At 46.8% G+C, this 24870-nt stretch overlaps 1 protein-coding gene across 1 annotated transcript in view; it reads right to left on the bottom strand.

The window, feature by feature from the left end:
- Window positions 1–288: 288 nt before the first annotated feature.
- Window positions 289–24870, bottom strand: part of LOC123842647 (aryl hydrocarbon receptor-like) — a 43411-nt gene continuing 18829 nt past the window's right edge. Inside the window, exons 3-9 of the mRNA XM_064577205.1 lie at window positions 17686–17775; window positions 12913–13039; window positions 9608–9750; window positions 8787–8989; window positions 6654–6763; window positions 6364–6505; window positions 289–2491 (exon numbers count right to left, since the gene is read on the bottom strand). Of these exons, the coding sequence (XP_064433275.1) occupies window positions 601–2491; window positions 6364–6505; window positions 6654–6763; window positions 8787–8989; window positions 9608–9750; window positions 12913–13039; window positions 17686–17775 (2706 nt within the window). The 3' untranslated portion in view covers window positions 289–600. The remainder of the gene's footprint in view (window positions 2492–6363; window positions 6506–6653; window positions 6764–8786; window positions 8990–9607; window positions 9751–12912; window positions 13040–17685; window positions 17776–24870) is intronic.

Here is a 24870-nt window from a genome sequence, read left to right as displayed (position 1 = left end):
AGCTCCCAGTGAAGCTATATCGGGCTGCCTGGGGTTCAGGGAAACCACATTCCAGCTGCGCCCTGAGGGCAGCCCTATGTCACCGGAAAGGCACATCTGCTCCTCTGTGTGAAATGGGAGGGGTCACAACGCTGCTGGTGTGACTTCTATGCGAAGCTGCATTTGAGGGTGTGCATTACGATTATTTGCAGGGTCTGTATGTGTGTCCTCATTCCCTGCCAGCACCAGGCAGTGAGCAATGCTTCAGCACTAACCTGCTTATTGGTGTTGGAAATGGTAGCAGGGGGAGCACAGCAGAAGAGGGTGTCAAATTCAAAATACAACCAATCCAACTCTGGGTGTCCAAAGCTGGGCTAAATTACATTACAAAGTAGGTGTCCAGGTGGCTTAGTGATGCCCAGAAGACTGCAGCTGGAGGGCCCACCAGGTCATAACCACACTATTCCCAGGGGTAAAGCTGCTCCTGCCACCATTACTAGCCTCAGTAGACCAACACTGACAGTGACCTGCTACATTTGAAGAATCCCTCCACGTATCCCTGCACTGCAGCTTCACAATAATGCTGTGCTTAGGACCAGCTGGGCTGGTGGGATACCCCTCCTATACTGGCCAGCTGGGCAGATGCCCCCTCACATCCAGATTTGCTAGGAGCTCTGCACTTGACCAGTGAGATAGAGTGCCCCTCCCTGCTACCCACAAATCCCCGTGGTCCTCCTTGCTAACACTTACCTGGAGCTGGACGTCATGGCTGCCCTGCATAGATGCAGGTGGCCAGGCAGAGTCAGGAGGGCAGGGAGGCAGGGTCAGGCTAGACTGCACCTGGGGTCTCCCCACAGCCCCTGGGGCTGCAATGACCAGTTTGTCCTTGCTGTGCCTTGTGGCTTCAGCTGGGCTCTTGCCTTGGCTGCTGCCTATGCCTAGGGAGCTGTTCTTGGAGGACAGGAAGGGGCTTGGCTCCAGGGCCTGGGGGATGGCATCTCTTGGGCAGCCACCCAAGGGCTGGGCACTTGGCAACCCTTCTCTCACTGGCCCGCAAGCTTCCTGGGTCTGCAGCCCCATTTGTACCCACTGATGTTGCTTGGCAGCTGGGCAGGGGTCCATGCTGTAAGAGTCCTGCATAGCCAAGGGTATATGCAGGAGCTCCTGCGAAGGGCAGGCAGAGCTCCCCGAGAGCTTGCTCACCACCAGGGAGTGGGGTGGGTGCTCTTGACTCCCAGCTGTATCCTTTGGGTTACCCGCTTCTCCCTGCACAGATGGGGGCAAACCCCAGCACAAGTTAGGAGGAATGTCACTGGCTGGCCCTGCCCATGGAGGGCACAGGTTGGCCATGGTCGACCACAGGTGGTGGAAGGGGTCAGGCTGGGCCTGCCTTGCTACCTGCCCTGCCTCCACCTCCACAGGGACTAGTGCTGGCTGGCCCTGGATCGGGGAATCCCAAATGCTTTCCAAGGGATAGGTGCCACAGGAGGTGGGATCTGAGGTGATCAAGGGCTTTTGACACTGACCACTGTGTGAGGCTGTCCAGGGCATGGGTTCTTTGCAAAAATCCAGAACACCAGCACCTGGCTGAGCCAGGTGTCTAGGGATATTTTCTCCTAAAGGGAGTGAAGATGTGTGGTTTGGCTGAAACACCTGGGCAGGTTGGCTGGGGCTGGAGGCCTCAGGGAGGGGGCTGAGGTCAAATATTGTTGGTTTCTGGCATATCCTGAAATTCAAAGGCATATCCTGGCTGTGCTGAAGCTGCCACTGTGGAGAACTCTGGAGTGTAGGGCCAGAGATGAGAAAATGCTGGGTGTGTGTGTGAAGGTAGCTGGGCACTGTGCCCATGTGCTGAGGTGGAGCCACTTCCACAGTAAGCTGACCCGAGCCCAGCGAAGGCTGTGGCTTCAGGGTCTGTGGAGCAGTTGTGCTGGATGGTGGGGGCAATGCCACATTCCCACTGTCATGAAAAAGCACTTTCTTTCCCCTGTGGGAGCCCCCTCCCTGGCTGGGTGGTAGTGGGTGGCAATTCTGAGACCCTGCAGGGCCTGAGTCAGCCCTGAGAAGGCTCTCTTCCCACACACACTGGCTGAGGTCAGTGACCCCCAGGTGCTGGAGAGTGCAGCAGACATTAGGCTGTTCTTCTGTGTCCTTCTCCAGCAGGGTCTCAGTGAGAGCCAGGAGGGAGTTGTCTTCCTCCTCCTCTTTCTCTTCCTTGTGCTCATGACTGTCATTGGACCTCCACCTCTCCAAGGGTGAGCCTTGTGGGGTTGGGGCAATGCACGACAAGTATATGGATTCATCTTGCTGCATCATGGCTCCCAGAAGAGAGCCTGGGTGCACAGGACCCTGACCAGTGGGGGTGCCCTTCCTTGCCCTGATCCTCTTCCTGGCTGGGAGGGCATCCACAGGGCTCAGGGGGCTGCTGTCATATAGGATGGCTTCCCCTGTGGTGAAGATGAATGGCAGCTGCAGGGCTCTCTTGCGCAGGTGCTCCTCCCCCTCTGCATTCCTGTGGTTAAGGAAACACAAGACCACATCTGAGAATGGGTATATGAGTGAGAAAGGGAGTCTCCTGGTCAGGGGACAGTAATGGCCAAGTAACTGAACAAGTGAGCAACGCGCTGGACATCAGCTGTTCTGGTTTTTCCATCCAAGGGAGAAGACATAATATTGAACTTGCTTCTCTTTTGCATTTTTTGGAGTAAAAAATCTTGGCCAATACTTTCTGTCTTGAATTCTGAAGAAGTCTCAGAGGAAACTGCTTATTTGTGGGATGAGTATTCCAAAAACACATGTAGAAATTCCCTAAACTTTATGTCGAAAAGAATAAATCATTATGCAAATATGATACATGCAACTGTTTTTCACTGGGAAAAATAATTTTCCCGTCCTTCCTCCTCTCCCTTCTTCCCTTCCAAAAGACACATGGTATATGGCTGCTATAGGCCGCCCCAACAGCCATGTAACACCATGCTCAGCAAGGTGAAAAACCTTCACTTGCTGGCCTGACTCCACTTGGAATCTCACATTTGGTTTTTAGCTCCACAAAGGAAAACTGAAGTAACATGGAGTGTCTTTGACAGAAGATGACCAGGATGCTGTGGGCATAGGAAACCCCATCACTGGAGGGACCTTTAGAGAAGCTGGTATCTCACCTTAAGATCTCTGGTCATAGCCTTTGTCCTTAAGTCTACTTTGTATGATATGAATACAACCACTCTGGCTTTCTTGTACGTACTGTTTGTACCACATATCTTTTATTTTATGTCTTATTCCTTTCAACTTATTTGTGTCACTATTTAAAAATATATCTCTTGTGCTTGCTTCAACAGCACATATACTAAAAATATATACTAAAAAAATATATAAGGCATATGGTTGAGTGCTTTTTTAAAAATCCATTTCGACAATCTGTGTGTTTTAATTGGAGTGTTTTATCCATTAACATTTAGTGGCATTATTGCTATGTCTGGATTTGGGTCTTTTATATTATATTTGTTTGTCCCCCTTCTTCCCCTCTATTCACCCCTTTCCTGCCTAGATACATTAATTTTTTAAGAAATTCATTTTCATTTATATACTGGATTTTTGGTTCTATCTTTTGCATTATATTTTTAATGGTTGCTTTAGAAATTATGAAATATACCCTCAAGATTTCAATGCCTACTTAGAATTAGTACTGTGCCACTTTACATAAAACATATGCATCTTGCAATGGTCCATGTACTCCTAACACCCATCCTTTATCCTAGAGGTGTCATATATATTACATCTATATATGTTATAAATCCCATACTATATTTTTGGCTTTAAGCAGTCACATGTATTTTTTAAAAAGGAAAAATAATATTTTATATTTATCCACATGTTTACCATTCCTCATCCTGCCCACTCCTTTTTCAAGGTTCAAGGTCTTAGTGGATATCATTTCCCTTCCCCCTGACATATTTCTTTTAGCATTTCTTATAGTACAGATCTACTGGCAATAAGTTGTTGGATTTTTTTTTTCTTTAATGAAAATGTCTTCGTTTGCTATTATTTTTGAGGGCTATGTTCACTGTTCACAGAATTCAGAGTTGACAATTTTTTAAAAGCACTTCAAAGGTATTGTTCCAATGTTTTCTGATCACCATTTTTTCTGTTGAGAAGTCCACAATAATCTAATTGTTTCTTATATGTAATGTGCTTTTTATCTTAGACTGCTTTTAAAGTTTTCTCTTTAGCTTTGGTGTACAACAATCTGACCAGAATACGCCTTGGTGTGTTTATTTTTTGTATTTATCCTGCTTGGAATTCACTGAGGTTCTTGAATCTATAATTAAAATTTTTCCCAAACTGGAGACGTTTCTGGTCATTATTTCTTCAAACATATATACACATCCGCACATAAATATATAGACAGACAGATATAGGTATAGATATACTGCCCACTCTCTCTGTTCTTTTTCTGGGATTCCGTTTACTTATATATATATATAAAACTATGTATAGGATATAATTTCAAGTATAAAACTTAAATATGAGCCAAAACATACCTGAAGGAAATACATCGATATATTGACAACAATCTTGACTGATCCGCAATCACATTAGCGTCGGACCCTTCCTTGGGCCCTCCCTTCCGGCCCTCCTTTGCGTGGGACCCTCCCTTCCGGCCCTCCTTTGTGTGGGACCCTCCCTTCCGGCCCTCATTTGCGTGGGACCCTCCCTTCGGGCCCTTCCTACCGGCCTGCATTTGCGTGGGACCCTCCCTTGGGGCCCTCCCTTCAGGCCCTTATTTGCGTGGGACCCTCCCTTCAGGCCCGCATTTGTGTGGGACCCTCCCTTCGGGCCCGCCCTTCCGGCCCTCATTTGTGTGGAACCTTCCCTTCGGGCCTGCATTTGTGTGGGACCCGCCCTTCCGGCCCTCATTTGCGTGGGACCCTCCCTTCGGGCCCTTATTTGCGCGGGACCCTTCCTTCAGGCCCGCCCTTCTGGCCCTCATTTGCATGGGACCCTCCCTTCGGGCCCTCCCTTCAGGCCCTGATTTGCGTGGGACCCTCCCTTTGGGCCCTCATTTGCGTGGGACCCTTCCTTCAGGCCCGCCCTTCCGGCCCTCGTTTGCGTGGGACCCTCCCTTCGGGCCCTCCCTTCAGGCCCTCATTTGTGTGGGACCCTCCCTTCGGGCCCTCATTTGCGTGGGACCCTTCCTTCAGGCCCGCCCTTCCGGCCCTCGTTTGCGTGGGACCCTCCCTTTGGGCCCACATTTGCGTGGGACCCTCCCTTTGGGCCCTCGTTTGCTTGGGACCCTCCCTTTGGGCCCTCCCTTCAGGCCCGCATTTGCGTGGGACCCTCCCTTCGGGCCCTCCCTTCAGGCCCTCATTTGCGTGGGACCCTCCCTTCAGGCCCGCATTTGCGTGGGACCCTCCCTTCGGGCCCGCATTTCCTTTGGGCCCGCCCTTCCAGCCCTCATTTGCGTGGGACCCTCCCTTCGGGCCCGCATTTGTGTGGGACCCGCCCTTCCGGCCCTCGTTTGCTTGGGACCCTCCCTTCTGGCCCTCCCTTCCGGCCCGCATTTGCGTGGGACCCTCCCTTCGGGCCCTCATTTGCGTGGGACCCTTCCTTCAGGCCCGCCCTTCCGGCCCTCGTTTGCGTGGGACCCTCCCTTCGGGCCCACATTTGCGTGGGACCCTCCCTTTGGGCCCTCGTTTGCTTGGGACCCTCCCTTCGGGCCCGCATTTGTGTGGGATCCTCCCTTTGGGCCCTCCCTTCAGGCCCGCATTTGCGTGGGACCCTCCCTTCGGGCCCGCATTTGCGTGGGACCCTCCCTTCGGGCCCGCATTTCCTTTGGGCCCGCCCTTCCAGCCCTCATTTGCGTGGGACCCTCCCTTCGGGCCCGCATTTGTGTGGGACCCGCCCTTCCGGCCCTCGTTTGCTTGGGACCCTCCCTTCTGGCCCTCCCTTCCGGCCCGCATTTGCGTGGGACCCGCCCTTCGGGCCCTCATTTGCGTGGGACCCTCCCTTCAGGCCCTCATTTGCGTGGGACCCTCCCTTCCGGCCCGCATTTGCGTGGGACCCGCCCTTCGGGCCCTCCCTTCAGGCCCGCATTTGCGTGGGACCCGCCCTTCGGGCCCGCCCTTCAGGCCCTCATTTGCGTGGGACCCGCCCTTCGGGCCCGCCCTTCCGGCCCGCATTCGTGTTGGGGCCTCACTTAGGAGCCTTTATTTCCGTCTTGTTTCAGGATCACACGTACGTCGGGACCTCGCTTTTACGACATGGTCCTCACCGCGGGGGAGGGGGCGCAAGAACCTCATTTCTGTCAGTTCGCTCTGCCGTCGGCCCCGCGGACGTCGGGCCCGCGTTTACGACGGGGCCCTCGCTTCCCGCCCGGGCCCTACTTACGTCAGGGCCCGCTGTCGGGCGACGATGCAGTCGGGCTGGCCGCCGCGGAGCAGCAGGCGGGCGTTGGACTGCACCCACAGCCAGCCGGCCTGCTTGGTGAGCAGCCGGAACACCGTGAGGCCGCTCTCGCCCGTCCTCATCACTGCCGACAGAGACACAGAGAGAGAGGCTGCGCGCGCGCCGAGCCTCGGACCCCCCCCCCCCCCCAGCCCTCTGCCGCGGGCGCCGCGGGAGGCGGCGGGAGGCGGCCGCGGGGCGGGCTGGGCCCCGACAGCGCCTCCCGAACTCACGCCGCACGTGGTTCTCGGCGCAGTGCATCACGTCGGCCGCGTGGATGAACTGGTAGCCGGAGCCCCTCCTGCGGAGTTCGCGGTCGGTGTAGCCCAGGGCCAGCTTGCCTCTGCGGACGAGACACGGCACCCCGCGGCTTACGGCCCTGCCGCCCGCGCGTCCCAGCGCCTCACGGGGAGCCTTGGCCGGCCGCCCGGCTTGGCGCCCGGGCGCGGGGAGCGGTCTTCTCTGGGCGGCCCGGGTCCGGAGGGGGCGCCTCTCCTCGCCGCGGGGCTGGAGCAGACCCCGAAGAGGCGTCGGCCCTGAGCGGGGTTGGCGCCCTGTCAGACGCTTCTACCGCACACCCGTTCCCAAATCCTGCTTTAAACCTGTGCTGTGGGCCGGGGGCCGGTGCCCACGTTAACTTTGTGGAGGACAGATTCCACCGCCTTCATCAAAGCATCTTTGAGGAAGAAACAGAACTGGTAAGTTCCAGTACTAACAGTGCGTTGAAGCGCTTGTTCTTCTTTAAAGATTTTATTTATTTATCTGACAGAGAGAGAGAGAGAGAGAGAACAAGTACGCAGAGAGGCAGGCAGCGGGGGAGGGAGAAGCAGGCCTCCCGCCGAGCAGGGAGCCCGATGCGGGGCTCGATCCCAGGACCCGGGGACCGTGACCCGAGCCGAAGGCAGCCGCTTAACGACTGAGCCACCCAGGCGCCCTAAAGATTTTACTTATTTGACAGAGAGAGACACAGAGAGAGAGGGAACACAAGCAGGGGGAGTGAGAGAGGGAGAAGCAGGCTGAGCAGGGAGCCCAACATGGGGCTCGATCCCAGGACCCCGGGATCATGACCCGAGCCGAAGGCAGCCGCTTAACGACTGAGCCACCCAGGCGCCCCTTTATTGTTATTTTTTTAAAGATTTTATTTATTAGAGAGAGAGAGAGAGACAGCGAGAGAGGGAACACAAGCAGGGGGAGTGGGAGTGGGAGAAGCAGACCCCCCACAGAGCAGGGAGCCCGATGCGGCGCTCGATCCCAGGACCCCGGGATCATGACCCGAGCCGAAGGCAGACGCTTAACCATCTGAGCCACCCAGGCGCCCTCTTTTTCTTTTTTTTTAAGATTATTTATTTATTTATTTATTTGACAGAGAGAGAGAGAGCTAGAGAGGGAACACTAGGAGGGGGAGTGGGAGAGGGAGAAGCAGGCTGAGCAGGGAGCCCAACATGGGGCTCGATCCCAGGACCCTGGGATCGTGACCTGAGTGGAAGGCAGCCGCTTAACGACTGAGCCACCCAGGCGCCCCTTTATTGTTATTTTTTTAAAGATTTTATTTATTAGAGAGAGAGAGAGAGACAGCGAGAGCAGGAACACAAGCAGGGGGAGTGGGAGAGGGAGAAGCAGGCTTCCTGCTGAGCAGGGAGCCCGATGTGGGGCTCGATCCCAGGACCCTGGGATCATGACCTGAGCCGAAGGCAGCCGCTTAACGACTGAGCCACCCAGGCGCCCCTTTATTGTTATTTTTTTAAAGATTTTATTTATTAGAGAGAGAGAGAGACAGCGAGAGAGGGAACACAAGCAGGGGGAGTGGGAGTGGGAGAAGCAGACCCCCCACAGAGCAGGGAGCCCGATGCGGCGCTCGATCCCAGGACCCCGGGATCATGACCTGAGCCGAAGGCAGCCGCTTAACCCACTGAGCCACCCAGGTGCCCCGAAGCACTTGTTCTTAAGCCAGTGCTTTCTAGAATGTGTTCTAAGGGGCATTGGCATTGTAGCATGTTAACTGATTCCCCCAAGAAAGGTTCAATGGTCAAATAAAATTTGGGAACAATTGGGTCAAACCTAGTTAGTTAGATTTTTCATAGTGGGACTTCTTGGGGCTTCACTATGTTTTGTTACTGGAAGGTTCTGAGAGGGAGACAAGTATTACTTGGGATTTGCTTTCTGCATCATACCCGAAACCCCATACTCCTACAGTGCCCTTATAAGGGGCATCTTTTCTACTAACTCTCATTACAGAACCTGTTTGGACAGGATTGGCCAACTGTTCTTGCCTTGCCTTTGGTTCTAGACTCAGGATTTGGGCCATAATTACTCTGGGAGCACCCTTGGTTCCCTAGGAGTCATGATTTCTGGTCAGAGGGATGTACCTGGAATCACAGGCTATGGGTGTGAAATCCAATTTGTGTTTTGTTTGGAAAAGAAATGTTTCATCTTGGAGCTCCAGGATGGTGAGTGGCTGGCGAGGTGCTGCAATGGCAAACAGGGTGCGTTGAGGAGACATGAGGATACCATCTTCTGACCTATTGTTCTGTCCAGGGAGGAACTTCAGATGGCCATGGAAATTCAACTCCTAGAAAAAGCAGACCCCAAACATAATGAGAAGAGAAAAGAGAAGAGGATGTTAAGTAGCTAAAATAGTCGATATGACTTTCCTCTTATGGAACTCAGAGGGTCCCATACCCTCCTTGTAGTTGAACAGGTAGGACTCAGTATAGGTGTGTGCAGGTTTGGAGCTTCCTCATTCTGCTCTGCCCATTAGGCCCTGATCATTTTTCATGGCTTCTCAGTCCTCCCTTCGGTCCCTGACCCACACAGCCTTTTTCAAAGAGCTGCGGAGTTCATTGAGCTGTGAGAGGGTATACAATTCCAGGAATTGGTAGGCACTTTTAGCTGATTTGGGGGATGGTGAAGAAGGTGGGTGTTAACATCCTGAGTTCACCAGGGATCTCCACTTAGGATGTACTATAGGTAACAGGTGTAACTAAATCCCAAGTAAATAAATCCCATATCTTAACCAGGCAGAGGAAGGTTCAAAAGACAACTTGGTATTCTGAAATGGCAGTGAGCTGAAGGCCAGATTCACCATCCTGGGATGGTGAGGAAGCCTGGCTCAACCCTTGGGCAGTGTACCATCTGGGCAGAGCACTGGTATAGGAAGTTCCTGAGCCTATAAGGACAGTGTGATTACCAGAAACCCAGAAGAATTGTCCAGCAGGCAGCGGAAGCGACAAACAAAACTTCTTTCCAGATAGGAGGGGTCATCCAAGGGCTGATGCTGCAGGCAGTCGGTGGAGGAGCCACTAAGTGAGAGAAACTTCTCTCCTGCCAGAGCTGGGAAGACAGACAAATGAGGAAGCTCTACCAGAACACTCATCATCACAGAACTGAAATATCTCTAGTTCCCAAAGAAGCTGGTGGGTGGAGAGAATGTGGGGTCACAAGCCCTGTGGCCCAGTGAACCTTAGCCTTGCCCAGTAGAATGACCTTAATCCACCACTCCAGCCGGCTTTCTCATTCATCAGATGATGCTAGCAGTCCTGCCTGCCTCCATGCCTTAGAGTGTCATGAGAATCAAATTAAAAATGAGATGCTGTACATAGCATATATATCCAGGAACCCTATTGGTTCTACTGTTGGAGCCAAATACTTCTCATCACTTCACTCTGCTGTGCTGGCCAGTCTCTCATTATCAGCTGGGTGGAACATCTAGTTGAGAAGAGCATGGACCCTGGACAAGTTATGTAACATCTCCATGGGCCCCAGTTATCTGATCTGACTTAATAAGGTTGTTAGGAGAAATATATTTATATATGTAAAGCAGTTGCAATAGTGCCTGGCACATTGTAACCTCTATATAAATTGGCTGTTACTCTCATCATTTTTTCCCCCTTGCTTTGAATTTGCCATAGCCTTCTAACTGGTGTCCCTGCTTCCACCCTTGCTCCTATGGTCTGTCCTCCACTCAGTAGCCAGAGTGACTTTATTTATTTATTAAAGGTTTTATTTTTATTTTATTTGACAGAGAGACACAGTGAGAGAAGGAACACAAGCAGGGAGAGCGGCAGGCAGAGGGAGAAGCAGGCTTCCCGCAGAGCAGGGAGCCCAATGCGGGGCTTGATTCCAGGACCCTGGGATCATGACCTGAACCGAAGGCAGACGCCCAATAACTGAGCCACCCAGGTGCCCCCAGAGTGACTTTAAAATATAAGTCAGATCATGTCCATTTTGTGTTTAGAACTCTTCAGTGACTTCCTCCCTTAAAGACTGATTCCTTCCCGCACCCTTTCCTGCCCAGGCGCTGGCCAGTTTCCCCTTCCCTGTGCCCTTCTCAGTGGCCTCCTGGCCATTCCTTATCTATGCTAAGTGCACTTCTGCTTGGGGGGCTTTGCATTCATGCTCTTTCTTCCCCCTGCACTCTCCTGCCCCGTTTATCCATGAAAAACAATGCTGCTTTCACCTGTTCTGGAGTGCTGGTTCAGTTTGCTCTCTTTCCTGTCCTAGAGGTTTGTAGGGAAGTCTTTGCAAAGGATAATGAGAAAAATCCCAAACTCTTGGGTTAAAAACAGAAGTACCAATGAAGCTTCATTAGAAAGTCAAAGATGCAAAAACCAAATTTGTTCTCTTTTGCTGTAATTTTCAACCTGACAAGTCAGATTATAGTTACACGGATGGTTTTCCCTGTGTCACATGAAAATTGATTGGTCTAGACTTAAGTGCTGCAGAAGAATAAAAAAGCAGGCTAGAGGGAGGAACAAAGGAAGGCTTATGATCTGATAAGTTTTACTACTTTTGTAATCTCATTTAATAAAACCCCTAGCACAGTGCCTGGCACATGATATACCCTCAATAAATGTTAGAACATATACACACATGTATAAAACACATCAACTTGAATTTGGTTTAGTTGGGTGGTCTTCAGACATTTTTCTGGCATTTTTATAGCATGGCATTAAAGTTTTACTTTTATTCTGAAGAACTGTCATGCATATATTTATAAACATGTAGGTACACTGCTGTATGGTTTCTGCTATTGCAGGGGTATAACAGTGTAAAAGGTATTTAAAAGTATGAAATTATATGCAAAATTCCAGAGTATCCATTGTGAAGGACATAATTCAAACTTGGCAGTGTCAGGAGCTGTATGAAAGTCGGAACTTCAGATTTCTTTTTTTTTTTTTTAAATTTTATTATGTTATGTTAGTCACCATACAATACCTCAAATTTCTTTTCCTTTCTCTTTTGACCCTAGCTGGTCAACAGGGACAGGGGTGGAGGCACAGAGGTGCAAAGCTCAATGCTGAGAACAGGGTTCCTCCCTTCAGTGAGCTGATAATCTTATGGGAAAGAAAAAAAGTGAAGACCTGTTTTGGGATAAGTAACTACCCTGCTGGACTTATGGCAGGTCAAGACAGAATCTTAGGCGGAATGTCTGGACTGAGAGCAGGCTTCAGAAAGAGACGGACTAAAATCACAGCAGCCAAAGCTGAACTGAATAAAGCTGCGTCTTATGAAGTTACACAACCATATCTTATAGTAAGTCTTGTAAGTTTATTCTGCTTAGTATTTTAAGTTATCCATCACAAAAGCATGTCATTATTAGTGTGCAAACATTGGCATATGGATTCATTTTTTTCTAATTGAAGCCTCTGTTTTTTGAGTATTTTATTTTTTTCTAACCATCCTTCACAACAAAACAGGGAAGAGCCTTTCTTTGCAGCCTGTGTGGGTGCATTAAATGTACTGTAAATACTTGGAAAGGGGTCCTGTATCTGGACTTACAAAATAGCATTTACTTGTAAATGACAATATTGCCTTTTGCCTATGGTATCCCAGCAGTTGGCAGAGTAACACGCTATGGCCATAATGGCCTCATATCTTGTATACTCACCAGATACACAAATATGAGTCCCCTACCAGCTCGATCATCGCTCGGGATGCACCTGTCTGCCGTTAGGGGATGCTCTTACCTGGGCAGGCAGGATATTTCCTCCAGCGTGAGTCTTATCACTCACCAGTTGGATCCATCTGGGCAAACATCACTCTCCTCATCTGAACATTTACATGTTTACTTTGTCTCAGGTACTGTTCTAGGCACTGGGAATACACCAGTGAACAAGATCGGCAAAAATCCCTCCCTGTATCCTACTGGTAGTAAAATCAACAGATGCTCATGCCTTATGTGTATTTTCCAGTTCCTAGGAGGATCACATTAGGTCACAGATATGAGATGGTTCTGAAAGATGCAGAGTCCTGTGCCAACACACACTACCCAATTTCCCGATGCAGCCCTTCCTCTTTTCTTCCCCTCATACACCTGGGACTTAGTGAGTGCTCCATCAGTGCTTAACGAAATATACATTGGAGCTGAGAGAGCTTGGCTTCCTGGTCTGATTTCTTCCTCATGGACTATAAGGGTTGAAACACATGTACAGGGTTGATTCTGCATTTAGCCCTCCCCCCCCCCCCCCGCCCCCGCAAGCCTTGGTGACTTACAGTGGATGTCCTGCTCACCCTCTCTGCTGACAGGTGCTGCATCTGCAGGCCAGAGAAACTGGCTCTGGAACATGGCTCTGTCCTCCTTGTGGATCAGCTCAAACACACTCTGATAGATGACATCTGACTGCAAAGACCAAGTGACAACATCACCCTCCTGGGGATGCTTCTTGCTTCTCTGAGGCTACATGTGACCTGTTCACCTCAGATGTCCCTGAGTCATCTCTAGCACCTCTGATCCTTCCAGGCATCCTGGACTCGCCTGTCCTTGTCCCTCCCCATCCTGGAGGCTGGCTGGTGCATACTGTTCCTGTTTCCCTCTTCTGGTTTTGCACAGCCAACTTCTCAGGCTGCTGCTGCCCCCAGACCCAGAAAATACCCATGAGATGGGCACTCCCATGGTGTTGGAGGCCATGCCCGTGTTGTGTCTTGAAAAGGGTGGCAGTTCTTGGGGCCAAGGGAAAAAAAGACTGCCTAGCAGACAAGTCACAAATCATCATCAGGGATGTGTCCGAGGTGGGGAGACACATAGGAAGCCACTGAAATAGCCCTGGAGAGTTGGCTGAAAGCTTTGTGGAAGGAGAATGTTGAGTTTCCCGGGAAGTCAGTCATCAGCTCTTCTGGATAACACAATTAGACTGAATAAGAGCAAAGATCTCATTTCCAGCGAGATCCAAGTTTGTTCTGTCATTTGTTGAAGGAGATGAGTGAATATAAATGCTAATGTAAACTCAAAAGAAAGGGGTTTGGCAATGTAGTGACTTGAACATGAACAATAATTAAGGTATCCTGTCCTCATACAGATTTTGCAAATATTTTACACATAAAGAGAATGTTAAATAGTTTTCAGATCAGTTTGCCTTGAGAAATCTTAGTGTGTTCCTTGTAAATCACACAGGTTTAATTTAAAAAGTGTAATGAGTCTCTCTACCCTTGCCTGTAGTTAACCATTTATTAAGTTACGTTTTATTTGGGTAAAGTTTGGGATTCTTCTTGATCTTCTGAGAGGAATTAAGTGCAGATGAAAGTTTTCTGTCAGCATTAAAAAGTTCTGATGGCCTAAATTCTACTCCAAATAAGTTATATTCTTCCCCACTCTTCCCCTGCATCCCCCAACCCACACACAACATGATTTTTAGGAACCTCTTGTACATAACCATTTTCTGCACAAAATTCAGGGAAAATGAACTTTTCAGGAGCATCTCCATCTCAGTACATGGCAAGTGCTAAATAAATTATAAGGGTCTGGTCTAATCTATGAAAGGACAAAGATGTTGAGTGAGCCTCCAGGCTGGAAGGAGGGGAAGGGCCAGTGGCATGAAGACCTGAGGAGAAATCACAGGGATGGCAGCATGGGAGCTGAGGCCAAGGGAGGCAGGCTTCTGGGGGACCACCAGGGCAACACAGAACAGACCCCGTGGAGGAAAGCAACAGGGCTCTAGTGGAGCTCAGCACCCAATATGCTGGCGCTCTCTGCCTCCACCTGGTCGCTCTATAAAAACAGCCGCACGCAGTAGTGGAATGGGAGAGCTGTGCACACAGGCAGAGGCCCCAGGCTGTGACCTTGACCTCTCTCCTGTTCACCCATGTTGCTGTCATTCTGCCTGCAGCTCTGCTCACTGCCCCTGGCGTTTCTGAAGGGGAAAGGCATTGCAGCCGGGCAGCACCTCCTCTTCTAACCACGTCACACAGAAAAACCCACAGCATTTCTCTGAGATGAAGGGCTTTAGCCAAGTTTATTTTTTCTTTTGGAAGCTCCTCTTTATAGGGGTTTCTGTCTCTGAACCCTCCCCTACATTATGTTTCTCCTCAGCAACGGCAAGGAAGCAGGTAGCTCGATGCTGCCAGTGCGGGTATGACGAGTGCGCAGGCCTCCGGTCTGCCTTTGACAAATAAAACTCCTTCTCAGATTCTCATCTAAAAACCAGATACAGCATAATGGTACTGACTTTTTTTTCCTAAAGGAAAGGTGAAGGGGCGCCTGGGTGGCTCAGTCGGTTGAGTGTCTGCCTTCAGCTCAGGTCATGATCTCGGGGTCCTGGGTTCGAGCCCCGCATCGGGCTCCCTGCTCAGTGGGAAGTGCTGCTTCCTCCCTTCCCCGCTCGTGCTCTCTCTTGCTATCTCTGTTTCTGTCTCTTTCTCCCAAATAAGTAAATACATAAAATATTTAAACAAAATAAAGGGGAAAAGGCTGTAAAACTCAGCAAGTGTATGCTCATCACAAGTGAGGGATAAAGTCCAGAGGTGGTGTTGGGTATGAGCTGCACTGCCCAGGTGTAGGGTTGGCATGGGAACATGAAAATTGATTGGTCCAGACTTAGGTGCTGCAGAAGAATAAAAGGTAGACTAGAGGGAGGAACCAAGGAGTTTTGAGTCCTATCGCCCCGATTTCAGAAAACCTTCTGTTGCCATGGCTTTGTATGAGCCCCTTCCACTACGTGGTGTGCAATGCACTTGCACAAGCTCTGCTGTTTTCAGTCTGCACAGCAGTTTTGTGGAGCATGGGCTGTCTTCCCTCAGCAGCAGGCCAGGAAAATGCCCCTCAGGTCTCCAGCTGCAGGGAGTGTAACTCAGAGGTGTCCCAGCTGCTGCCCACTGAAATCCACTGGGGCGGCAACTCTAAGGCAGGCCTGCTCCTGGGAGACGGGACTTCTCTGGTGGGCAACTTGGCCTTGAGGGCTCCCCTTTGGCCTTGTCCAATTTCCTCAGAGCCATATGGTGGGGTAATTCTCCTTCCCTAGGGTCAGATCAGAACTTTCAGGACACACAACTTTACACCCTGGCAGGAACCTCAGGAAATGGGACAAACCAACTGCTGGGATGGCTCTTAGGTTTAGATGCTGGGAGAAGCCAGTGGTCAGTGAGGTGGTAATACCTGAATTGTTCTGGCAGATGGCAGAAGAAGGAACAAAAAGGCTGAGGGAAATGGGTGTATTGGAACTAATGCAATTCATTAGTCAAGAAGACCCAGCAGAGATTGCATACCATGGGAGGGCCCAGGGACAAACTATACACCAAGGCCATGAGGAGTGCAATATTGGAGGGACATCAACACCACTAAGAAATTTGGTGGTAGGTGACTGTCCTATTGCAGGTCAGGGCTGATGGAAGGAGAGGAAGACACTGGGCTGGGCTCAGAAGAGCTGGGCTCATGAATGTCCATTGGGATGATGGAGCCCTGAGGTAGGAGAGGCCAGATGGCTTCAATTACAGTGATGGCTAGCAAGGCAGAAGAAATAATCAAGGGGGCTTGGACCATAAGGTGTTGTGGAGTTGGTTAATAGAGCATGGCATCTCAAGGGGCAAAAGAGATGGGCAGCCAACAATGATACTGCTTAACATCTACAATTAAAGGCAACAGTGCAAAGTCAGGAGGCTGAGGGCTGTTATCTCGGTGAAAAATGACAATCCTTTGCTCAGTTTCTGGACCTGAGACAAATTTCAGATCTGAAATCCACTGACTGAAGAGGTGGCATGGTCCCTAGGTAGAAGGGCCCTACAATACCATGGCAAGGTATTTACTCAAGATACTCAAGATACTGACCATGCCTTCTACCCAACAGCACTACTTTCCACGACCTCCCTGGGATATGATATTGCCTGTGATTTACTATCTTGACTGGTGTTGGAGGGGGTAGTTTCAAGGGTTTCCTCTTGGACTTTTCTACTGTGATATCTCTCACTTTATGGGCCAAGAACCTAGTCTGGGGGTTACTCCAGTTGTCAACTAGATTGATTCCAATTACATGCTCAGGAAATGGACAAATGACCACTGGGTGGGTCCTGGACTTGGTAAGTTTGCTGTGAACCAGACTAGAGCTGGCACTTCATGTATTATCTGGCCCCAATGGGCCTTCATCCTGACGTGAGGACCATGATGGTGCTGGGTCCCTGGACTCAGAGATGTGCTGGGGTGATGGCTGAGGGTGAGCAGAATTCAGAATGGAGAGCAGAGGAGGGCCAGGTGCTACCCTGAGACCAGCTGCAGTTTGTCCCACTCACCTCTCTCTTTTGAGGTCCCCCCAGGGAGAGAGGCTCATGGGAATTCCTCCTGTGGAGGAGTAGATTGGTGCAGCACAAGAAGTCAGTATGTGCCTCTCAGGTTTCTGACTGAGGTGCATGTGAGGTTGCCCCTCTTGGATGCACACTTGTTTGTGCTGGGGCCACTCTTCCTACAGATTGCTCCCAGCCAGTGACTGAGCATGGCAGGGACACCAAGGCAGGCCTATTCCTGGGAGCAGAGGGGCTTTTCTGCCAGGTGACTTTGGATTGAGGATGCCCCATTCTGCCAGGTGACTTTGAATTGAGGATGCCCCATTTTGCTGGGTGACTTTGGATTGAGGATGCCCCATTCTGCTGGGTGACTTTGGATTGAAGATGCCCCATTGATCCTGTACTGCAGTTGAAGACACTTCCACCCACCCCCATTCTTTCTGTCTCCTGCCCAAGGGTCAGACCTGCTGCCCCCAACCCCTGTTCCCTTCCAGGTCCTCCCAGGATTTTCTCCTGAGGAATCTCTTGCTCATCTCATCCTGCCTTGGCATCTGCTCCTCAGAGGATCTAGGCTACCATGCCCTCCACCAGATGAGGAAGTCAGTACTCTGGGAAGGCTCAGTTGAAGACTTAGGATGTGCATGTGGGAGACTGAGATGGAGACCCAGATCTTTGAAATTCCATTATAGTCCCATGGAGACAAGCGTCACATGGCCCTGTCTCCCTCCTCTCCCAACTAGATTCACCCAAACTCTTCAAATGAAAAGTACAACCACTCACTTGATGAAATCCTAGGTAGTCCTGGACTGTGGGAGAGACGTAGAAAACATAGCCATCCTCTGTAACAGCCATGAGGAAGCCGTTGAGAGCCTGGGGAGAGGCAGAGAAGAGTTAGTTTGGGTTTATTCCTTATTCCTCAGTCTTGTGGAGCTCCTAAGGGCCAGGATCCAGGTCTGTGAGGGGTTTCTCTGAGTTTCCTTTTGGTGAGCAATGCCACTCATATCCTGAATTGTCTCTTCTAAAGCAGGGCCTGGGATATCCTGTTACAAATATCTCTCACTCATACCAGCTCCTGGAGAGAAGACAAGTGTGTGTGTATATGTGTGTCTGAGGCGGCAAAGTAGAGCCAATTCCAGCTTCAATCTATTGAGAACACTGCAAACTGAATAATTAAACAAATACACACGCACATATTCTGTTTTTCCCTCTGCATCTCTGTTGTGGGTCTCACCCTTTGGTTAAAAAAAATCCATTCAAGGCTTCTCATCTGTAGGAGATGAAAAAGCAGCTCCATGTTCTCCATTGGCTGAGGCTGCATGTTGGTCTCACCTGGGCAGGTGGCTAAAAAAAAGTGCTCATTTATCCTCCCACCCTTCTGGGATCCACCCTATTAGAAACCCTGAGTATAAATTTTTAACCATTTCCCCTGGGGATCCTGAGGAGGCATCCAATCTAAGGACATGGTTTTGGTCATGATTGAGATGCATTTTAATTTTAAGCTTTCAGGGGAACCACGTGGTTATTGTTTGCTTGTAAGTAAATAATAGTTAATCTACTCTGCTCCAGAAACCTCATGCTTGCGTTCAGGATTGTGGAAATAAATGAACACCAAACAAATGAGAAAAGCAGAGGCTATGTATTCAAAGCTTGCTAGAGCAAGGGAGTCAGCCGTGGTCACTTGAGTTTTAGCAGAGACTCAAAGGCAGACAGAGGAGGAGGGAACGCTTCATAGTGGAGAAGAGGGATGGCTTCGGGTGTGACCTGCCTGGAAGCTGTTGGCATGGTGAGCCTGGAGGTGGCTAACTAGAGGCAGGGTCTCCTACATGACTGGTTAAGGGAGCGTATCTGGCTTTCTCTCTTTGGTTATAAGTTGGAAGCAGGGAGAAAAATTAGGGAAGCTGTCAGTTATTCATCACGTCCTGGCCATTCTGGGTAGATTGTTACAGAAGTCATTGTCCTGATTCCTGAATGTTACTAAAGATAGTAGTCTGATTTTCTATAACTCTGACTTTTAAAACAGGCTGACTTTTGGGATAAATGTTTATTGTAAACAAGGGTTTGGATTCCTGGAAAGGCTGCTGCAGGCTGTGAGTCAGAGTCCTATTTTTATATATGGTCTTGCCATTGTCTCCTTGTATATTCAGTCTCCTAGGATAAGTGTAATAGAGAAAATGAAAGATGTGGTTCATATATACAATGGAATATTACTTAGCCATCAGAAAGGATGAATACCCACCATTTGCATCGATATGGATGGAACTGAAGGGGATTATGCTAAGCGAAATAAGTTAAGCAGAGAAAGACAATTATCATATGATTTCACTCATATGTGGAATATAAGGAATAGCACAGAGGACCACAGGGGAAGGGAGGGAAAACTGAATGGGAAGAAATCAGAGAGGGAGACAAACCATGAGAGACTTTGGACTCTGGGAACCAAACTGAGGGTTACAGACGGGAGGTGGGTGGGCAGATGGGGTAGCCGGGTGATGGGCATTAAGGAGGACACATGTGGTGATGAGCACTGGGTGTTATATGCAACTAATGAATCATTGAACACCACATCGAAAACTAAGGATGTACTATATGTTGGCTAATTGAACATAAGAAAAAAAATAAAAATGGAGGGAAAAAAGCCCCAAAACAAAAAAACCCCAAAATAAATAAAATCTTTTAACAAAGACCCAAATAAACTCAGAAATGAAAGACATTAAAATTGATAACAAATAAATATGTAGTATCATAAGAGACTACTGCAAACATCTGTATTCCAAAAAACTGAAAAACCTAGAAGAAATGACCTATATTTGGAATCTGAAAAAGCTGAATTCAGAGAAACAAAGTTTAATGATGGAGCTAGAAGGTGGCGGAATTGGTAAGATGTTAAAGGGTACAAATTTGCATCTAGAAGATGAAAAAGTTCTGGGGATTATGCACTGCATTGTGATTATAGTTAATATTGTGTTATATACTTCAAAGTTGCTAAGACACTAGACCTTAAATGTTAGTGCAGAAAAGAAATAGTAATTATGGGACATGGAGCTGTTAAGCTAATGCTATAGTGTGTCATGTTGCAATATATAAATGTATCAAACAACATGTTTTACACCTTATATATACCTTTGCACAATGTTATATATCAATTATATCTTTAGGAAATGTTATAACAAATATGATCGAAGAGATTAAGGTTACTGAGAGTACAAATGAGACTTCAGGAGTGACATCAGCACACTGGCAGAAGGTCCCATAAACCCTCCTGTGGCGGAAAATGAGAGCTAAGTGAAATAAGCCAGATGCAGAAAAAGACAAATGCTATATGATCTCATTTATATGTAAATTCTAAAATAGTCAAACTCATAGAAGCAGAGAGCAGAATGGTGGTTGCCAAGGCATGGGGAAATGTTGATCAAGGGGTACAAAGTTTCATTTATATAAAAGGAGTAATTTCTGGGGATCTCATGTATAAAACTGTGACTGTAGTTAAAGTGCTATATTGTATGCTTGAAATTTGCTAAGAGGGTTATCTTAAATGTTTTCATTACTAAAAAGAAGATAACTATTTTAAGTGATAAATATGTTAATTAGCTTGTTTTATATTATTTAACAATATATACATATAAAACAAGATGAAAGCAGAGAGGGAGACAAACCGTAAGAGACTTTTAATCGTAAGAAACAAACAAGGTTGCTGGAGGGGCAACCTTGGGGAGTAACTGAGTGATGGGCATTAAAGAGAGCACGGGATGTAATGAGCACTGGGTGTTACATAAGACAGATGAATCACTGAACTCTACCTTTGAAACTAATAATACACTATATGTTAATTAATAAATTTAAATAAATGGGAAAAATTAAAAAAAAGAAACATCAAGTTGTATGCCTTAAATATATGCAATTGCAATTGTCAATTAATCTTAATAAAACTGGAGAAAACACAGGCAAAAAAAAAAAAGGGATAATGAAAGATTTTCAGTCTCTCTTCCTGGGTAAAATCTCAGAAGTGATTATTGTGAAGCGATTACTAAGAAGTGGTGAGTCGAGCCAGAGGAAGCCTGTGACTCGTCATAGCTCCCCAGCCCAGAGGGGGTAGGAGAGCCCCTCTGACTGACTTATTTCACTTAGCATAATACTCTCTAGCTCTACCCATGTCATTGCAAATAGCAAGATTTCATTCTTTTTTATGGCTGAGTAATATTCCATTGTGTATATACCACATCTTCTCTCTCCATCCATCAGATGGACATTTGGGCTGTCTCCATAGTTTGGCTATTGTAAATAATGCTGCTATAAACATCAGGGTGCATGTATCCCTTTGAATTAGTATTTTTGTATTCTTTAGGTAAATACCTAGTAGTGCAGTTGCTGGGCCATAGGGTAGCTCTATTTTTAACTTTTTGAGGAACCTCCATATTGATATCCACAGTGGCTGCACCAGTTTGCATTCCCACCAACAGGGCATGAGGTCTTCCCTTTCTCTGAATCCTTGCCAACACCTGTTATTTTTTGTGTTGTTGATTTTAGCCATTCTGACAGGTGTGAGGTGGTATCTCATTGTGGTTTTGATTTGCATTTCCCTGATGATGAGTGATACTGAGCATCTTTTCATGTGTCTGTTAGCCATCTGTATATCTTCTTATAGATAAAATGTCTACTCATATCTTCTGCCCATTTTTTAACTGGATTATTTATCTTTTGGGTGTTGAGTTTGATAAGTTCTTTATGGATTTTGTATACTAACCCTTCATCAGATATGTCATTTGGCAATATCTTCTCCCATTCTGAAGGTTGCCTTTTAGTTTTGTTGATTGTTTCCTTTGCTGTGCAGAAGCTTTTTATTTTGATGAAGTCCCAATAGTTTATTTTTGCTTTTGTTTCCCTTGCCTCAGGAGACATATCTAGTAAGAAGTTGGTTGATGTCCAAGAGGTTGCTGCCTGTTTTCTCCTGTAGGATTTTGATGGTTTCCTGTCTCACATTTAGGTCTTTCATCCATTTTGAATTTATTTTTGTGTATGGTGTTAGAAAGTGGTCTAGTTTCACTCTTCTGCATGTGGCTGTCCAGTTTTTCCAACACCATTTGTTGAAGAGACTACCTTTTTCCTGTTGGATATTCTTTCCTGCTTTGTTGAAGATTAGTTGACCATACAGTTGTGGGTCCATTTCTGAGTTCTCTATTCTGTTCCATTGATCTATGTGTCTGTTTTTGTGCCAGTACCATACTGTCTTGATGATTACAGCTTTGTAATATGGCTGTAAATCTGGAATTGTGATGCTCCCCACTTTGTTTTTCTTTTTCAACATTACTTTGGCTATTTGGGGTCTTTTCTGGTTCCATACAAATTTTAGAATTGTTTGTTCTAGCTCTGTGAAAAATGCAGGAATTCAGCAAAGTCACAGCATATAAAATCAAGGCACAGAAGTCTGTTGCATTTCTATACACTAATAATGAAGCAGCAGAAAGAGAAATCAAGGAATTGATCCCATTTACAATTGCACCAAAACCCATAAGATACCTAGGAATAAACCTAACTGAAGAGATAAAAGAGCTGTACTCTGAGAACTATAGAACACTTATGAAAGAAGTTGAAGAGGACACACAAAAAAAGGAAAAACATTCCATGCTCATGGACTGGAAGAACAAATATTGTTAAAATGTCTATACTACCCCCAAACAATCTACATATTCAATGCAATCCCTATCAAAATAACTCTCTTGTATTTCTAATTTCAGTAGTTTTCTCCTTTTTCCCCCCAATCTAACTAAAGATTTGTTAATTTTGTTGATCTTTTCAAATAACTGTTCCTTAGCTTTTCTGTATTGTTTTTCTATTCTCTATTTAATTCATTTTCATTCTAGTCTTTATTACTTCCTTCCTCTATGTGCTTTGGGTTTAGTTTGCTCTTCTTTTTACAATTTCTGAAGATGAGGTTATTGATTTGAGATCTTTATTTTTTTTAAATATAGGCATTTATAGCTGTAAGTGTTCCTCAAAGCAATGCTTTAATGGCATTTGATAAGTTTTGGTATGTTGGTTTTGTTTTCATTCATCTGAAAGTATTTTCTAACTTTTCTTGTGATTTCTTCTTTGACCCATTGGTTATTTAGGAAAGTGTTCCCTACTTCCTAAATATTTTAGATATTCCAGTTTTCCTTCTGTTAGGATTTCTTTCTTTTCTTTTTTTAAAAATATTTCTAGTATTTTATTTGTTTTATTGTTTTATTTGTTTCCTATGGTTAAAAGTCTCTTATGGTTTGTCTCCCTCTCTGGTTTCATTTTGTTTTATTTTTTCCTCTCTTCCCCTATGATCCTCTGTTTTGTTTCTTAAATTCCACATATCAGTGAGATCATATGATAATTGTCTTTTACAATAGCACCAAAAACCATAAGATACCTCGGAATAAACCTAACCAAAGAGGTAAAGGATCTATACTCTAGGAACTACAAAACACTCATGAAAGAAATTGAAGAAGACAGAAAAAGGTGGAAAAATATTCCATGCTCATGGATCGGAAGAATAAACATTGTTAAAATGTCTATGCTACCCAGAGCAATCTATACCTTCAATGCCATCCCGATCAAAATTCCAATGACATTTTTCAAAGTGCTGGGACAAACAGTCCTAAAATTTGTATGGAATCAGAAAAGACCCCGAATCCCCAAGGTAATGTTGAAAAAGAAAAACAAAGCTGGGGGCATCATGTTGCCCGATCTCAAGCTATATTACAAAGCTGTGATCACCAAGACAGCATGGTACTGGCACAAAAACAGACATATAGACCAATGGAACAGAATAGAGAACCCAGATATGGACCCTCAACTCTATGGTCAAATAATCTTTGACAAAACAGGAAAAAACATGCAATGGAAAAAAGACAGTCTCTTCAATAAATGGTGCTGGGCAAATTGGACAGCCACATGCAGAAGAATGAAACTCGACCATTCTCTAACACCATTCACAAAGATAAAGTGGATGAAAGACCTCAATGTGAGATAGGAATCCATCAAAATCCTAGAAGAGAACATAGGCAGTAACCTCTTTGACATCAGCCACAGCAACTTCTTTCAAGATACATCTCCAAAAGCTAGTGAAACAAAAACAAAAATGAACTTCTGGGACTTCATCAAGATAAAAAGCTTCTGCACAGCAAATGAAACAGTCAACAAAACAAAGAGGTAACCCACAGAATGGGAGAAGATATTTGCAAATGACACTACAGATAAAGGGCTGGTATCCGAGATCTATAAAGAACCCAAAAAACAAATAATCAAGTCAAAAAATGGGCAGAAGACATGAAAAGACACTTCTCTGAAGAAGACATACAAATGACTAACAGACACATGAAAAAATGTTCATCATCATTAGCCATCAGGGAAATTCAAATCAAAACCACATTGAGATACCACTTTACACCAGTTAGAATGGCAAAAATGGACAGGGAAAGAAACAACAAATGTTGGAGAGATTGTGGAGAAAGGGGAACCCTCTTACACTGTTGGTGGGAATGCAAGTTGGTACAGCCACTTGGGAAAACAGTGTGGAGGTTCCTCAACAAAAAATTAAAAATAGAGCTACCCTATGACCCAGCAATTGCACTCCTGGGTATTTACCCCAAAGACACAGATGTAGTGAAAAGAAGGGCCATATGCACCCCAGGGTTCAGAGCAGCAATGTCCACAATAGCCAAACTGTGGAAAGAGCCGAGATGCCCTTCAACAGATGAATGGATAAAGAAGATGTGGTCCATCTATACAATGGAATATTACTCAGCCATCAGAAAGGATGCATACCCAACTTTTGCATCAACATGGATGGGACTGGAGGACATTATGCTAAGTGAAAGAAGTCAAGCAGAGAAAGTCAATTATTATATGGTTTCACTTATTTGTAGAACATAAGGAATAGAATGGAGGACATTAGGAGAAAGAAGGGAAAAATGAAGAGGGGGACATCGGAGGGAGAGA

This window comes from Mirounga angustirostris, unplaced genomic scaffold, assembly GCF_029215605.1.
Source record: "Mirounga angustirostris isolate CCGP_5_RB_7025 unplaced genomic scaffold, mMirAng1.0.hap1 SCAF_1, whole genome shotgun sequence".
Taxonomy (NCBI): Eukaryota; Metazoa; Chordata; class Mammalia; order Carnivora; family Phocidae; genus Mirounga; species Mirounga angustirostris.
Note: the sequence above shows the minus strand (reverse complement) of the source record. Positions and strands in the feature narration are given on the sequence as shown.